Source organism: Colletes latitarsis, chromosome 5 (genome assembly GCF_051014445.1).
Source record: "Colletes latitarsis isolate SP2378_abdomen chromosome 5, iyColLati1, whole genome shotgun sequence".
NCBI lineage: Eukaryota > Metazoa > Arthropoda > Insecta > Hymenoptera > Colletidae > Colletes > Colletes latitarsis.
This window is the reverse complement of record NC_135138.1, coordinates 23,782,597-23,801,737: the sequence shown is the minus strand read 5'-3', so window position 1 is coordinate 23,801,737 and position 19,141 is coordinate 23,782,597. Positions and strand designations below refer to the sequence as shown.

The 19,141-nt window shown below is 30.3% G+C and overlaps 1 protein-coding gene across 2 annotated transcripts in view; it reads left to right on the top strand.

Moving 5' to 3' along the window:
• Positions 1-19,141, top strand: part of Reck (reversion-inducing-cysteine-rich protein with kazal motifs) — a 101,536-nt gene that overhangs the window by 62,150 nt on the left and 20,245 nt on the right. For both annotated transcript variants that reach the window (XM_076765688.1, XM_076765687.1), the window contains exon 2: positions 9,943-9,995. In XM_076765688.1, the coding sequence (XP_076621803.1) occupies positions 9,945-9,995 (51 nt within the window). In that variant the 5' untranslated portion in view covers positions 9,943-9,944. The remainder of the gene's footprint in view (positions 1-9,942; positions 9,996-19,141) is intronic.

Sequence of the window (19,141 nt, the reverse complement as noted above, 5' to 3'; positions counted from 1 at the left end):
TGTTAAAAAGTAATACAATATAATACGATTAATGAAAGAAAAAATATAAAAAGGTAAATAATACACGTTATGGGATTCAAACCCGGGAGAAAATATTACTTATTAAAGGGATTTTTTCAAACTTTACACTTATTTATGTCATAATTAACTGGTTATTTACGGCTATAACTTCGATTACGATTGTTGTACATGTGAATCTACCTGCAAAATATCATTAAAATCGATGAGGATCGGATCTGATATTCTCCTTGTAAAACATACACAGTTCTCGATATTTAATTTTTTCTTTAATTATTTTTTTTATATTTCGGAGCCATAAACTATTTATGTACCGAGAACAAAGATGTCCTTGTAGTATTTACAGGCGCAAAAAACTTTTACGTTCTTTTTTTAATTAGGTTCTAAGTAATATACTCATTATGAATTTATCGTGAACTGGAGTGTCCTTTGTTTCTCAGAAGCGATTAAACCGATATAAAATAGTGATTTGCAAAATGGTACGTTTAAAGTATTCCGGTTTTAAAATTATATTTAAAAATTTTGAAGAACTGATAAATCATATGTATACAAATCTTAACACATAACTAAAAATAGAAAAATATAAAAGCATGATTTTATTTGTATGAAAATTAATATATTAGGGTTTTCAAGGTCGTTGGTTACGAATCTGATGGCAAATTAAAAATTTAATTAACCGTTCATTGATGTTTTCATTCATAAAATAGTAAAGTTTTGAATATGTTATTAAATTTCTATACATATATTAACTGCCTCCATATTGACTTTATTCACTAACAAATCCAAGGATATTGTCTAATTACAACATCAATTATATTAAAAATTAATTTGTTTTTATTGTAATTTTGTGAAATTATAAGGAACATGTAAAACATGTGTTTATTTATGCATATGAATATAGTTTTAGTTTCTATATGTTAACAATAATAGAAATACATAAAAAATGAAATATAAAATACAAGTAGGGTAAGTGTTCATATTACTGCCTCTTTAAGCTTATAGCATAACGTAATTTAAATAGTTGAAGGTTTTTTAAGTAAAAAAATTGTATAATTTAAAGTGTATATTATTAATAAAAGCTCGTTTTATTCGAATATTATTGGAAACAATATATTAGTATACAATGCATTTCTTTGTTTGTCAGATTCAGAGTAGTCTTTGGTGGCACCAATTTTCAGAAAAAATATTTTCATGAAAATATACAGGATGTTCCGCCACCCCTGGGAAAAATTTTAACGGGAGATTCTAGAGGCCAAAATAAGACGAAAATCAAAAATACCAATTTGTTGATGGAGGCTTCGTTAAAAAGTTATTAACGTTTAATGTTCCGCTCGTACTGAATTTTTTTCTCGAAAATGCGTAAGATTTCGGGTGTATGTCTATTCATCAAAAATGATTGTAATTGACCCCCGCAACCAAAAATAATTTTTCCAGACCGATTTGAAATTTTTTAATTTTGTCGAAAAATTTGTCCACCTTCCTGAATTTATTTCTCGAAAGTGTGAAGGAATTCGAAGGAATATGTATTCACCAAAAATAATTGTAATTGACCGCCGCAACCGAAAATAATTTTTCCAGAACGATTTGAAATTTTTGAATTTAATTGTTAATAACTTTTTAACGAAGCCTCAATCAACAAATTGGTATTCTTGATTTTCGTCGTATTTTGGTCTCTAGAATCCCTCATTAAAATTTTTCCCAGGGGTGGCCGAACACCCTGTATAATTATTGAATGGTCATTTTACCTACATATGATGGATGAAACTGCAACCGCGAGGATACGTCTCTTATACTTAAAACACAGTTTTTTTTATGTTATGCAAATGCAAGCAAGATTTTCTGTTTAGATATTATTGTAAACATATTCAGAAATACATTCCACGCAAAACTAGTATATGATCGCGTGTATTATTTTTGTATTAGAAATAAAAGTTGATGGAAATGATTTTTTGTCTTAAAATCGTATATTTTACGCTTTGTACATATTCATACAGGATCATAAAAGTAAAAAATACGCTATTATCTTATTATCGAATAGCAGAAGTATCATTTTCATTAAAAACAATTGTTTCAAAGTGTAAAGATTAACAAAAATATCAACTTCATACTTTTTACTCATAATCAGTAAAAATCCAACTGAAATTTTGATTCAACCTTTTCTTATACAGTTTTCCTCACTAAATTCTGTTTTTGTTACAGTTTGAAGTATTATCAAATGGTATTACAACTCATATAATTCAAAAGATTCGATTTAGCTGCATTTTGTTCACGTTTTTCACGTTTTTGCACACTGTGCGACGAAGTTGAAAATTAGATTTTTAATCGAGTTTTTACAATTTAAGACCATTGTAGAGTACCTATTACTAGTTATAGTTTTACGTCGATTCTCCGTAAAAGCTTTCTTCTTTCCTCCGTTCTGACGACAAACAGTTTCGACCTATTGACAAAGATTTTCAGAAATGTATTTGAAGTGCATATGCAAAGATTCGTCTGGAAACGTTTGAACTGCTTTTAATACCGCGTTCAAAGAGACGAAGGAGGTCCTGGTCGTTTCATTTCATCCGGACGGATAAAATTAAGGGGACTTCACCGCTTAGATCGGGGTAAAAGTCTAATGGCCGCAAACGACGTCGGCTATTTTTGTGTCGTTCACGAGAGAAGTCACAAACCCGTTACGTTTTAAGGCATCGCACTTGCCACTGCGAATTTCACGACTCCACGAGCTTTTACAGTAGCTTCGAAAATGAAATAAATTGAATATCAGAATTTTGTAAGTACCAAGTACCTGAGTAAAGAATAAAATAACCAAACGTGATCCTTTAAAAGAATTTTTAATTATTGAAAATTGATATCTTTAAATTTGCAATTTAATTCAAAAATTAATTCAAAACATTTTTATTAATTTTAATGAAATGCGAGGAAAGGGGAATATTAATTTATAGAATATTTATTATTAATTTTAACATTTTTTAATTATTTTTAGTAATATACACGACGTTTCCGTGGGCCTCTTGAAATTGATACACATCCAAAGAGATTTCGTTTCTCCGAAAACACAAGAAGCATCGTCCAACTGTACAAATTTAACATGTTTAGTGGTCTAAACGAGCAAAAAATATACACATCCGATCTTCAAGTTTGGTTCCTCTTCGTAAATATTATCTAGAAAAACATTCAATTTTTCAGTATAACCAAAATAAGACAAAAATTAATAACATATTTTCGCAGTAGAAAAGAACGAAAGATTGTACAATATTTCGTAACACATAAATAACAAAATAAAATGTGTTGGATAGTGTTGAATTATTACAAGAAATAGTATTTACAGAGTAACCTATGAAGAACAACTAAGGCTATTTAGACTTTTATTTCCCAACATTTCCCCTTTCATGCGTGGGAGTAAAGATAAATTAAAGTTGGAAAACATTTTTATATTTACTTTATTACAAAATTAATCGTTATTTTAGATAAGCTTTATGACATTTAAAGCGAAACAAAATTTTAAAAGTTGTTATGTATATATGTATGTGTGTATATTTACGAAATAATATAATTTATTTTTTCTTTACTTTTCCAATATACAGGGTGATCAGCTACCCCTGGGAAAAATTTTAACAGGGGATTCTAAAGGCGAAAATAAGACGAATTCAAGAATACCAATTTGTTGATGGAGGCATTGTTAAAAAATTATTAACAATTAAATTCAAAAATTTCAAATCGTTCTGGAATAATTATTTTCGGTTACGGGGCTCAATTACAATCATTTTTGATGAATACATATACCCCTGAAATCCTACCCACTTTCGAGAAAAAAATTCGAGAAAGTACTGAAATTTTTAGACGAAATTAAAAAATTTCAAATCATACTAAAAAAATTATTTTCGGTTGCAGGGGTCAATACAATCATTTTTTGTCATTATACATACCTCCGAATTCCCACGCACTTTCGAGAAAAACATTCCTTACCGAAAATCTAATTAAGTGCCTAAATTTTTCAGTGAAAAAAAAGAATTTCAAACTTTTCTGGAAAAATTGTTTTCGGTTGTGGGAGTCAATTACAATCATTTTTGGTGAATAGACATGGCCCCGAAATCTTGTGCATTTTCGAGAAAAAAATTCAGTACGAGCGGAACGTTAAACGTTAATAACTCTTTAACGAAGCCTCCATCAACAAATTGGTATTCTTGATTTTCGTCTTATTTTGGCCTCTAGAATCCTGCATTAAAATTTTTCCCAGGGGTGGCCGAACACCCTGTATTTTATATAGTACATGTATAATTTGTCAAAAAGTGTTAAAAAGACAAATTATCAATTAATAAAACTCAATCGAAAATAGTATTCAAATATTAAGTCCAAATGATTTAAAGCTAATAAACTAATTTTTGAAATTAAAACAGATAAGGAACCGTATTATTATTATTTTTAAAATGTAACTGTACAAATGTTTGCTCTACAAAGTCAGAAAAAATTTTTGTGTCATCTGAATATTACGATTCCAATCATAACATTGTAAGAAATAAAAATAAAAATAAGAAACGCGTCTTTTATACTATTCACGTTTCATATCAACTCAATTAGTTTTAATAATTAGTTTTAGTTAGCACCGAAATATTTATTCTCTCTCGAAACGTTTATCAAACATAATAAAATAATAAGAATAAAAATAAAATATTCAAAATTTTCAAAATATTCAAAATAAAATATTTTTTACAATTTACAATTACAATTGATTTATTAAAGAATCAAATGTTTATAATTATTGATGTTTGCAAAGTGTTTCGAAAACATTTTGAAAAAGAATATACAATATGTATTTTCATGTTCGCTAAGACTACTTATTAAAACCAAATAAGATAATGTAAATTATACTTTTAAATTATAAAATGATCACAGCGTCAGGCTGCGATGGAAAACCATGATATACGAACCGAGTCACGCAGAGAAACATAGTCAGCCGCAATTTGTGTCTGAATTGTATCTATTAACTTAATTGTAACACGCTTCGAACCCTCTTGTCTCCGGTTTCTCTTTCTCTCTGTGCCTTGTATGCATCGTTCATTGTGGCCAGCATTCACAATTTCTGTCCCCGTTGAAAAGCCAGTTTGACTGGACCCGCATATCATGCCCGTGAAGTCGTAAAAGATCACTTATTCGAAGCTGCCGGGACAAAAATATGACGCCGCCGCGTGTTTACGTCTCCGTCATGCGACTGTTTGATAAAAATGTTTTTTCACGACCCGAAAACACAGCTGACCAAAATTCACGAATAATAAATAATTAACACAGACGAATGCATTACAATACTTTTTAAAGTTTTACAATATAGTTCAAACACACGAATGCGTATAACTTTGTTATTTTTTTAAATCGGGTAGTATTCGTTGACAAAAATATTTTTGAGAACATATACTTTCAGAAAATGAGAGTAAAAAACATCGATAACGATGCTACTGCAAAATCACAAATTTTCAATCAAATAAATCGCTAGTTTCAGAAATATCTAATCTTTTCGATGTAAACATTTAAAAATTTAATTATTATTAAAATATTAGTTATTGGTTATTGCAGTTTATAATAGTAAGAACATAAATGTAGAATTGTGTACAATATTAACCAATTTTGTACTTTGTTATATTTGTACTTTTTGTCAGTATTATCCTTAAAAATATTGTTTCTTTAACATTGTAAAAATGTTGTAGAAATTTTAATTACAGCTAATGAAATGAATTATTTGAATAATTTACTTGACAGTAATATTACTGTAAAACATTATCAACATATTTTCGATTCTACTTGGTAAACATTTGATTCTTACAAAATACAAATCTATTCTTGTATTTTTATTTCTACAGAAGTGATGAATATTAGTTTTCAAATTCGGGGGCAATAATGGTCTATCTTCCCGAAAGATGTGAATTTAGACCTACATTTTAGCAATGTTAATTATGACTAATTCAAATTTTAAAGTAACTAGAAAATTCTAACATTTGCTTTGCTTTCAACGATATAAAACATTTTTTTAATTATTTAATTGCAAATTTTATTATATGATATTATTTTCCTTCGATTTCTGAAAAACCACTTTTTGCGGTTATTGTGGCACTGGACTGACGATACACACATGAAAACAAATAACTATTGTTAATAGTCAAAATGTGGCCAGAGAATCCTAAAATGTGATTTTATGAAAAAGAAAATTTTCTAAATTCTTTTCTATTACAAAATTTCTTTATAAGTTGAAAATTCAAAATTTTTAATTTATCCGTAAACCATCCTTAATTATTTAATTATAAATTAGAATTAAACATAACATAATTTCGAATAAATAATAATTCATAATAAAAAAAGTAAACACGTAATTTGTAAGCTTATATTTAATTAAATGAAAAATTAAATCTATCTATTACACTGTTTCTTTTCCGTTATTAATTATTATTTATTGCAGCTTATGCTATGTTAGATTACAATATCACATTTAAACGTGGCATTCTATAAATAAATTTTCTCTCCTTTTAAGATTTATCTATTGAGAAGGACAATAATCAATGACCGAAACGTGGAGATTAAAGGTTCAGAAATAAAGTTCAATCTTATTATACAGTCATGTTCCACATGATTAATCAATTGCTCTCATACGGATTAAAAAATTGAAAATAATCTATTGTGATAAGTGTGATTAAATTGTTGGAAATTAAGTAAATCAGAATAATAATGACAAGTTATGATAATTTAAATATACCCTTGATCTTTAAAAATAAAAATAATTTTTAATAGTCATCACAAGCAATATTTTCATAACGATTACCTTCTCGGTTAATTACTAATTATCATCGTAAGTTCGTGACTTTTTATGTTCTGTGTAAAGTTTTTTCATTTTATTTTCACCTCAACATTTACATAGGTATTCATAAGAAAAAGTCATACAATAATCTTCGTAGAGTTATTATAAAGATTGAACTGTCTTCTTTAACAAGTTAGATTTAATAAGTTAAGTCATTCTAATTACACATTACTCGTTATATCATCATAATAATAAAATATATGTTCTTCATTTTCAATTATTTGATTCTGTTTTCCTTTTAGCATAGATTGTTTGTAATTGTACCGAATGAAGTAAACCTGAATGAAAAGGTCGGAAGCGATATGAATTTGTCGCTTGTAAATACGATTATGTCTGAAAGTTACTGTGAAATAAAATTATAAATTTAAGCTTTCTAAATGATAGAAATCATTTGTTTATGCTAGTATCTTCGAAAAGAAAACAATTTTTGAAGGAAAGGAATAATCTTCAACGCTTATCAAAGTTGACTTATTTATTTGGGTATACAGGGTGTTTGGTCACTCCTAGGAAAAATTTTAATGGGAGATTCTAGAGGCCAAAACAAGAGGAAAATCAAGAATACTAATTTGTTAATGGAGATTTCGTTAAAAAGTTATTAACGTTTAAAGTTCCGCCTGTACTGAATTTTTTTCTAGAAAGTGGGTAGGTCTATTCATACAAAATTATTGTAATTGACTCCCGCAATCGAAAATAATTTTTCCAGAACGATTTAAAATTTTTTAATTTTGTCGAAAAATTTCACACCTCGAATTCTTTTCTAGGAAATGAGAAAGATTTCGGGGATATGACTCTTCACCAAAAATGATTGTAATTGACCCCACAGCCAAAAATATTATTTTTAGAACGATTTGAAATTTTTTTTTTCGTCCAAAAATTTAAGCACCTACCCCCCTTCGATTTTTCTTAAAAATTCGTTTTTGATTTTTAGTAATTTTGTTTGACGCCTTACAGAAAAGTTGTGTAATACTTTTTTGTAGGTACTCATGAGCTCTACTTCATAAAAAAGTTTCATTGAAATATATTCACTATTGTAGGAGTTATGGCTGTTTGAAAAATGGACCATTTTTGTTGAGTTTTTCTCAGTTTACGGGGTCAAGAACCAACTTTTCGAATATTTTTGCAATTTCTACATATTCTTCATCTAAATACGCGTCGTTTGCGTTTTTGAAAATTAAAATCGTCCAATCCGGTCAGGAGTTATGATGTCTTAAAGATTCGCATGAAATTTCGGAGAACGATTTCTGGCCTGAAATTAGATTTTCGGTAAGGAATTTTTTTCTCGAAAACGTGGAGGATTTTGGGGGTATGTATAATGACCAAAAATGATTGCGTTCGACTCTTGCAACCGAAAATAATTTTTCTAAAACGATTTGAAAAATTTTTTTTCTGCCAAGAAATTTCAACACCTACTTGATTTTTTTTCTCGAAAGTGGGTAGGATTTCAGGGATATGTCTATTCACCAAAAATGCTTATAATTGACTCCTGCAACCAAAAATAATTTTTCCAGAACGATTTGAAATTTTTGAATTTAATTGTTAATAACTTTTTAACGGAGCCTCCATCAACAAATTGGTATTCTTGATTTTCGTCTTATTTTGGTCTCTAGAATCCCCCATTAAAATTTTTCCCAGGGGTGGCCGAACACCCTGTATATATCATAATTAATTTTCAGTTTTAATCTATAAATTATTCCAAAATTAACTAGTTCTTATGTTTATTTTTTTCATACTTGAACTATCTCGCACCAGTTTGTACCAGAACTCACTAATATATCTCTAATACTTTTTCATCTAATTTTCTTATATGTAAGCTACAAATTGATACGTTTATCATAATTTTATTCATAACGATTAACAACAGTTTTCTATATTTATAAAAAGAGTCTTTTGAGAGAGTTAAAACCTCTGTCGAAAAACAAAAAAACGCTATTTAATAAACATTATCTACATCCTGTTTATTCCATTCTTTTTCATTGAACTGTGGATATTTATAGAGTAGTCTATAGACATACTAATGCAGTAATCTAGCGTTAGTTCTTTTCAACAAATTTTAATGTGTCTTTTTTGCTGATTAACAGTTTTTTAATATTTACTTGGACAAAAAATTCAACTTCATATAGCTTCAATAGTGTATAGTAACTAACATTGACAATATTTTCTTCTTATAAATCACATACAATATTTACAGCAATCTATTTTGGGTCTGCAATTGAATTATGCTTAATAAGGCGATCTTTTCTTTGTCTTCCGGAGCCGTTCATTTTACACTAAATGTTTTAATCATATCATTTACTGTAAATTTGACATAGATAGTATGGCAGTAATTTTGCGAGAAAATTTACCGACTGCTAACAGCTTCATTATACTTTATATTTCGTAATATCAATTAATTGTAGTAATTCTGTGTGACATTATTCGTATATAGACATTATCTAATGATTTCAGATAGAAACTGGCTGAAAAAGTTTTGAAAATCCAGTAATATTTCAATTAAACACCTACTTCCACATATTATTTCTTTGTATCCTACAGTGATAAAAACTTTATTGGAAGAAAAAGTGAAAGAAAACAATCTGGCTAGATACTTTTGCACGTCACTGTATATTAGTACCAAGTTTTTTTTACAGAATGATGACAACTTCATAAAATAAGCTACTTTTTATTTGTTTATAGAGAAAATTATGCTGGGCCATAAAAGACCGTAATGTGTCATTCCAGGATTAATTTATTGTCTATAAATGTTGCATAATTGGCTACTACGAGTTTTCTTTGAGTTGGACTTTCCAAGACTTTTAGTATATTTCCCATTCGTCTTATACGAAAAGGGGACTGAAAAAAAATGGTTGGAGGGGGTCCTTCAGTTTTGACGTGTCCCACGTACCCTCATCCGGCACCATAAAGGCGGTTCATTTCTTTTCCTACGTAACTGATGTAACACAGGACACGCGTCTGTTTCGTGTCTAGAGAAAATCGGAGAAAGGATCCTCCCGCAATGTGCGTCCTGTCTACGGGGGTTTCTAGTTGCCATATGTTTTTGCACGCACCGAAAGACCTCTAAAGTATCTGTGTTTTATTTGTTCCAGAGATGTCCTGCTGTTCTTTGGCGGCCGGATCTTGTCGCAGTCTCTGCTCCAAGGTATGCTCCGCTAAGAATTCGACCTACGACACCAAATGAGGTACAATTAGAACGACATGCGATTCCCAGGCAAATAAAATAAAATAAAATTAACCGTTTTAAATTTAGTAAAAATGTTCACCGTATGGCGAAGACCTTTGTTTTGAATGTAGTGGAAACATTCGCTAGAAAATAAAATACCTTGCTCTAAATTTAGTAATAAAGATCCATCATTTAATGACGACGTTCAACTTAAAACAAAGAAGTTTGATTTAAGCTTGTATAAATTAATATATTACTATTATACAGGGTGTTCGGCCACCCCTGTGAAAAATTTTGATGGGGGATTCTAGAGGCCAAAATAAGACGAAAATCAAGAATACCAATTTGTTGATGGAGGCTTTGTTAAAAAGTTATTAACATTTAAATTTCCGCCCGTACAGAATTTTTTTCTCGAAAAAGCGCAAGATTTCGGGGGTATGTCTATTCACCAAAAATAATTGTAAGTGACCTCCGCAACCGAAAATAATTTTTCCAAAACGATTTGAAATTTTTTTTTTCCGTTGAAAAATTTCACACCATTTCGAATTTTTTTCTCGAAGTACTAACTTCGAGGGTATGTGTAATGACCAAAAATGATTGTAATTAACCTCTGCAACCGAAAATAATTTTTTTAGGACGATTTGAAATATTTTTCTTTCGCCAAAAAATTTCAGCACCTATCCGATTTTTTTTCTAGAAAGTGGGTAGGATTTCAGGGTTATGTGTACCCACGAAAAATGATTGTAATTGAGCCCCGCAACCGAAAATAATTTTTCCAGAACGATTTGAAATCTTTTTTTTTCGCTGAAAAATTTAAGCACCTACCCCCCGTCGATTTTTCTTAAAAATCCGTTCTCAATTTTTAATAATTTTGTTTAACACCCTAGAGAAAAATTGTCTAATACTTTTTTGTAGGTGCCCATGGGTTCTGCTTCAGAAAAAAATTTCAATGAGATATCTTTACTATTGTAGGAGTTATGGTCGTTTAAAAATTGGACCACTCTTATGGGGTTTTTCATATTTTACGGGATCAAGGAGCAACTTTTCCAATATTTTTAGAATTTCTGCATATTCTCTATTAAAATACGCGTTGATTGCTTTTTTAAACATTAAAATTCTTCAATCCGTTCAAAAGTTATGACGTTTTAAAGATATGCACAAAATTTCAGGAAAGCATTTCTGGCCTCACATTAGATTTTCGGTAAAGAATTTTTTTCTTGAAAGTGCGTAGGATTTCGGGGTTTGTCTATTCACCAAAAATGCTTGTAATTGACCCCTGTAACTAAATATAATTTTTTTAATATGATTTGAAATTTTTTAATTTCATCTAAAAATTTCAATACCTACTCTAATTTTTTTCTTGAAAGTGGGTAGGATTTCGGAGGTATGTATATTCACCAAAAATGATTGCAATTGACCCCCGCAACCGAAAATAATTTTTCCAGAACGATTTGAAATTTTTGAATTTAATTGTTAATAACTTTTTAATGAAGCCTCCATCAACAAATTGGTATTCTTGATTTTCGTGTTATGTTGACCTCTAGAATTCCTCATTAAAATTTTTCCCAGGCGTGGTTGAACACCCTGTATATGTATTAGAAACGAGAATGGCATACGGGTCGTTTTACACCAAATCTATCACTTTCGTACGAAAATCAAGAATATCAATTTCTTGACTGAGGCTTCGTTAAAAAGTTATTAAAAATTAAATTAAAAAATTTCAAATGGTTCTAAAAAAATTTTTTAATTTAATTTTTTAGTAACTTTTTAACGAAGCCCCAGTCAACAAATTGGTATTCTTGATTTTCGTGTTATGTTGGCCTCTAGAATTCCTCATTAAAATTTTTCCCAGGCGTGGTTGAACACCCTGTATATGTATTAGAAACGAGAATGGCATACGGGTCGTTTTACACCAAATCTATCACTTTCGTACGAAAATCAAGAATATCAATTTCTTGACTGAGGCTTCGTTAAAAAGTTATTAAAAATTAAATTAAAAAATTTCAAATGGTTCTAAAAAAATTTTTTAATTTAATTTTTTAGTAACTTTTTAACGAAGCCCCAGTCAACAAATTTATATTTTTAATTTTCGTCCAATTTTGGCCCCTAGAATCTCCCATTACAATTTTTTCCAAGGCTTGGCCGAACACCCTGTATATTGTAGTCCATATGATACTAGGAGGAGTTTAAGTTATTATTTTGCTATTTTCGAAATTGTTTAAAGAATACAAACTCACAAATTTGGCAATTTACACCGATTTTTACAAAGATTACTTTTACAAAAAAATTTTTATCTTCTTAGCCATTCGAGATACGAAGTTTTCATTTGTTTAATTTTAATTGCAAAAGATTGCCCTTTTTAATTAATGTTTTCTTTTATTTGTGAACTCATTTTCGTAATACAAAGATATAGAAAATACAAATTTCATCCGTCAGGTCGAGCCTCAACAAATTAGAAATATATGAAACTCTTACAAAGCAAATATGGAATAATGGTTCTACCAAATCCAAAACAGATCGTACTTTCGCAGAAAAAGTAAACAAAAGAAAAACATTTTTCCGTGATTACAATAGTAATAAAATAAAAAGGATTGTACGTCTCTGGTAAAAAACAAAAAACGTAAGACCGTTCAAAAACGTTTAATTTTATGAAAAAAAGAACTTTTTCAATACTTCGAACAACAATTTCTGAATTAGAAGGTTGGTTTACCTGAATCGTTATACACCACGGCATTTGTCGCCCTACCCTGACCACAATTTTGGAGAGTCAGTCATTTTAAAAATTGTAATCGAAAGAGGAAAGAACACAAAATATGGAGATATTTTTTCAAATTTGAACTGAGAGTCAAATTTACGAAATAAAAATATTTTTAATAGCTTTGTATTGCAGAAATAACTACGAATAAAAGAAGAAATGAATTTAAAGGGGCAATGCTTTACAATTAAAACTAAATATATGAAAAGATCCTATGTTAAACGGTTACGGAGATAAAAAATATTTTTAATAGCTTTGTATTGCAAAAATGATTACGAATAAAAGAAGAAATTAATTAAAAGGGGCAATGCTTTATAATTAATACTAAATATATGAAAAGATCCTATGTTAAACGGTTACGGAGATAAAAATTTTTTTGTGAATGTAGGTTTTATAAAATCATTGAAAACTAGGAACTGTGAGACATCTGTGTTTTTTTAACAATAACAAGAACATCAAAATGATTTAAATCCTCCCTAGTATCACATGGACTACAACGTATTTTAATTTGAACGCAATTCCTGAGCGAATACGAAGGTGAGCGATTTGGCGTGAAATGACTCATACTTGGTCCCTGTTTTCAAGCATATTTAGCACTGACAATATAAATGCCTGATTTTAAAACGTATTATTTTAAACGAAAAGTGATTTTAATTATTAGTGAAAAAATTTAATATTGTTTGCCCTTTAATTTGACTTATTTCTTAGATTAAAATGTAAATATAAATGATTATTATGAGTCTTTTTGTTTTCCAATTTTTTAAAATAGATGAATGTTAGATTCCTGTTTGATAATTAAACTTTATTTCGTACAGATATCAGCTGAATAGCAAAAAAAAACTTAACCCATTACGGCGCTACCTAACGACATTACTTAATAACAAAAAGAAAGGCGCGAAATTAAAACTGAATAATCTAACAATTCATTTAGTTTAACTTAATGAATGTAGAAATTAGATGCTGCAGAAATAAATATAAAACGATCGATGATAAAAATGATCGTTTTAATTAATTTCTAGAGAACGCAATATTTCAGGTTTCCCTAACCGTCCGATTAGGTACCGGGGCCCTACATACGACACGTGGTAGTGGACGTGTTAAAAAGCTGGCCGTCGTTGCGTATTATTATCGATTTATCGAGTCAAGTTGTCCTCCCCCAATTGCCTGGATAACAATCGTTCTACTATATCTATTAATTATACGCGCGAGGATCTTCGTGGGAATTTTAAAAAGACAATTTCGAGGGAATATAATTTCGCTGGACGAGCGCGATATCGCACGGCTGATAAATATCGGTGGCCCGACCCCGGGAACGATAAAGGGTACAAAATATGCCGTGTCCACGGATATATTAGGATCTCTCGGAGGATAAAAAGGAAACTGCGAAGTCGAGGATGGAACGAGGGGAAAAGGTGAAAGGAGAGAAAGAGAAGAAAAAGGAAAAGAAACGAGAGGAAGCACATTGGTTTTTCGACAGGCCCTCGGCCACGGAGCGACCTGGGGTGCACGCGTGGTTGTAGCTTCTTTAAAAGTGGCTGCAGGGCCCCTTTGGAGATAATATCGGAGACACTGGGACCCGCTGAGAGATTTACGCGGGACCCCCTCGGGGGGCCCCCGGTAAGCTCATTCATACGCAAATGTTACGAATTGACGCACTCGACTCCGAGAAGCGAACACCGTATCAATGATATCGTGTTTCCTTGCAATTTGTAGCTGCGAATACGAACCTCCGGACGACTTCTACTTTTCATCTAAGAGGTTGTAGATCGAAGCCACCTTCTCTATGAAATTCCATTGAAATCGTCGACGAATCGCTTGAAACAGGGTGGTCCACCGAGGTCTTTAACGCTCGAATTGATGGGCCTCATCAGTATCAATTTCCTTGGAAGTTGCTGGCGTTACTATCGATGAACTACTATCAGGGACCATTAGCGATGGGACTTGGATACTTTTGCTTGCAAATTTTCAAATAAATCAAGAATATATATAGCTTTGAATTGCTTTCAATTCTTATGTCTATAACCAAAATACTCACGGTTATCGTGATATCGATTTCGATTACGAAACAATTATGAGAACCGAAATGATAGTGTAACAATTATGAATAAAAACTGTTCTGGTGTACATCGGTTATGATTACGATTCTACAACTATTATTATATCGGCTCTGAAATAGTTCTATGTCGATTCTAAAATGATTTTAAAATATTCTTATGCCAATTACGTGTGTATTGTTTCTGCATTCTGCACGCTCTTAAAAATATATCAATTTTTTCAAAATTTTGTAAAAAATCAGCATCCATTGGATATATATTTTTATTTCACATTTGTTTTATTAATATTAGTACTTCGTTACTGTATCTTATACAATAATAAATAAATAAATTATACATAACTTTACACTTATGTAATAAATACAAATGAACTTTATTCATTTATTTATTAATACAAGATAAAGTGATAGGAATAATATATGTTTAACAAAATCATTTCATAATTGATATCGAAACTTGAACCGTTTCAAGACTAATATAGAATAGCTTTAGAATCGATATAATAACGGTTCTGTACAACCATGACAAATTCATTATCAAAGAATCGATCATAGTATTAAACAAATGCAAACTATGCAATGAAACGAAACAGTGGACCATATTACAAGCAGATGTAAAACACTAGCACCGTCGCAATACACCCGTAAATATGACACATATATACAATCATTCACCAAAAAAAGCAGCCAAATATATACCAAATATTCATTAATAAATACATACACTATATTACAAATACAAACCATCTTACAGTATACAGGAATGTTCGATCACCCCTGGGAAAAATTTTCATAAGAGATTCTAGAGTTGAAATAGGGCGAAAGTCAAGAATACCAATTTGTTGATGGAGGCTTCGTTAAAAAGTTATTAACGTTTAAAGTTTCACCCGTACTGAATTTTTTTCTCGAAAATGCGTAGGATTTCGGGGGCATGTCTGTTCAACAAAAATGATTGTACTTGACCCACGCAGCTAAAAATATTTTTTCGAGAACGATTTGAAATTTTTTAATTTTGTTGAAAAATTTAGTACCCTGCGGATTTTTCTTAAAAATTCGTTTTTGATTTTTAGTAATTTTGTTTGACCCCCTACAGAAAAGTTGTCTAGTACTTTTTTGTAGGTACCCATGGGCTCTACTTCAGAAAAAAATTTCATTGAAATATATTTACTATTGTAGGAGTTATGAACATTTGAAAATTGGACCATTTTTATGGGGTTTTTCTAACTTTACGGGATCAAGGAACAACTTTTTCAATAGTGTTGGAATTTCTACATATTCTTCACCAAAATACGTGTTGTTTGCCGCTAGAAACATTAAAATCGTCCAATCCGTTCAGAAGTTATGACGTTTTAAAAATACGCAAGAAATTTTCAAGTGACATTTCTGGCCTGAAATTATATTTTCGGTAAGGAATTTTTTTCTCGAAAATGATTAGGATTTCGAGGGTATGTCCATTGACCAAAAATGATTGTAATTAACCCCCGCAGCTAAAACTATTTTTTCGAAAACGATTTGAAATTTTTTTTTTCACCGAAAAATTTTCCGGTCAGTATGGAACTTTAAACGTTAATAACTTTTTAACGAAGCTTAAATCAACCAATTGGTATTCTTGATTGTCGTCTTATTTTGGCCTCTAGAATCTCCCATTAAAATTTTTCCGAGGGGTGGCCGAACACCCTATATAATTGCTCAATATAGAATTTCTTTTCATTGCAATAGACCAAAAGTGCTACCAGCAAAGTATGCTACTGATTATAGCGCTCAATTTTTTATTTAATAACTACATCAAGATATAAACCATTACCTTCAAAACTAACTCAACTTCCAAAGTTAAAAATATATCATTGATCTCTTCAAAACTATAATAATATTAATAGTAGTATAGTAGTATTATAGTAATGTTTGATTATTTTATGACTGCCCTTATTACCCTAATCCTTGTTTTGCTTACTGGTTGATGCAATCCTGCTTAGAAGCTTTTAACAATCTTCATCTTTAATTTGTTATAAATCGAAAAATCCTTTTTTGCAATCCGAGACTTCAGTATTCACTATTCGAACGTTTAGTGATTAAAAAAGTGAAATTATTGGAAGATTTTTAAATATTTTAATACCAGTACATTTGGAATCAAGGAATTTCTATGGCTCAAAATAAGATGGAACTAAAGAATAATCAATATTGCATTCGAGGCTTCATTCACGAGAACTGCAGCTAATTGATGACTGGTGTTATGGATTTCACTACAGATAACTATTATGATTGTAATTATATAAGATACAATGTAAGCACTGTTTATTATCAAGTTTTTGTTTTACGTTACCTATATTAACTGTCAGTTACTATCGAACAAGCGACATGATACATGTCTACTGCAAACTTCCAATACAAAAATCATATCTGTATACTCCTCGTTTGCATATACTATCATGTCACTTCTTTAATAGACAGTCACAGTTAATGTCAATAGCATAACTGATAGAACTGATAGTAAACAGTGACTGACATTGTAATTTACGCAATAACAGTCACAGTAGTAGTTTGTAGTGACAGTTGTACGCCAGTCATCGGTTAAGTGCACGCGTACGAGATTGATTTAGAAGTGCACTTTTATCATAAATGAAACCTTCAATGCAATTTTGTTATTCGTTATTTTTGTTTTATTTTGAGCTATAGATTTTTCCAGATAACATTTGTATCATAAATTTTGGCCACACTCTATGCATATGCAGGGTATCCAATGTAAGTTGAGATTGTAAAAACTCTCGTAGGCACGCGATTTGAAAAAAACAAGATGGCACGTATCTTGTAGTATTTTTAGTACGGATTCAAAAGGCACTACTACTTTTTTTTAATACGTATGCGTTTTCAAGGTTATTTGAAGGTCATCTTGTTTACTTTCATCGTAAATCTATATTTTGTATTTCGGAATCATATTCTGTGTAAACAAATACACAAGTTTTGTTTGAAATATTTTTCTTCAAGTTTATTATTTTTTAAAAATAATTAGTTGAATTTTCAAGTTTATTTCAAGGTTAATTTTGTTTTCCTGTTAAAGCAACAACGTTATTTTCTCCTGAAAGATTTCATTTAAGAACATCATAATAAATGCTTAATGTTTAGATCCTCAGTTTCTAAATATTTATTAATAATTGAACGAATACTCACATAATTATAATTATATAACACTATGGAGATCTAAGTCTAGCAGATAGATGAAACATATAATACCAGCATAAATTTAAAAAGATGTTTCTTTAAATATCTAAAAGAATATTGAATTTACAAAAAAAAGTTTCAATACTTGTGTCTTTTTTGCGCAAAATGAAAAATTCCGAAATAAAAAATATAGATTTACAATAAAAAAAACAAGATGAAATTAAAAAAACTAGTGGTGCCGTTTGAATCCCCACTCAAAATACTAAGTTTTGTTTCAAAATACGTGTTTATGGAATTTTTTATAATCTCAACTTAAATGGGACACTAAAAATGCTACGTGTATGTTACTGTTGTAATAAAACTATTTCAAATATCTTACTATAACTTCACCTTTTTAACCACTAAACGTTTATTTTCGTACTACAATTTTTTCGCTTATTGCTTACTTGAAATTAATGGTAAAGTTACTTAATCTTCTGTTAATTGTGTTGTATAATTACATACATATATTTCTGGAACCTTTCTATTTTACGGTAACAACAAGAAAGAATAATTGTCTTCTCTTATCATTGATATATTTAATAATAAGTTGTTTCAAAATTTCAAGTATTCGTGGTAGTCAAAATTTTTGCAAAACATTTAATTTTATTGATCTTGTATAATGTTTTGAGTCCTCTTGAGTTTCGAAATAATCTTGACACGGTCAGAAAACCTTTGCTACGGACCATCTTGTGTATTTCTGTGCACAAAGGAGTTTCTGATGGTAAATGAAAGGAAATCACGTAGAAATGCTCTTTACCTAATATTTCACGTGTCGAAGCGACAGCGTCAATGGAATGTGACGTACAACTTCGAGGTGCAGAAACAGCTCGAAAAAGGCTGTCTGGCCGTCTTGACTACCGATGAGCTCCTTTGTGAATTTAGAAGCAAAGTCACCGGAAACGTTATGTGAAATCCTATGTTTAACACGCGGTGCCAAGAGTATTTTCTACGACCGAATGTATTCTCAGTTTTTTAAAGTTGCTAAATCGGTAGATCGTTATTTTGATTTGAACCAGTTGTTTTTGCAACAAGAATTTCTCGATGTTAACCGCGGAAAATTTTCGCGAGAAAAATGCAACCCCTTCAAGATGGCGACGGGTCTCGGCCACGCATACCTCC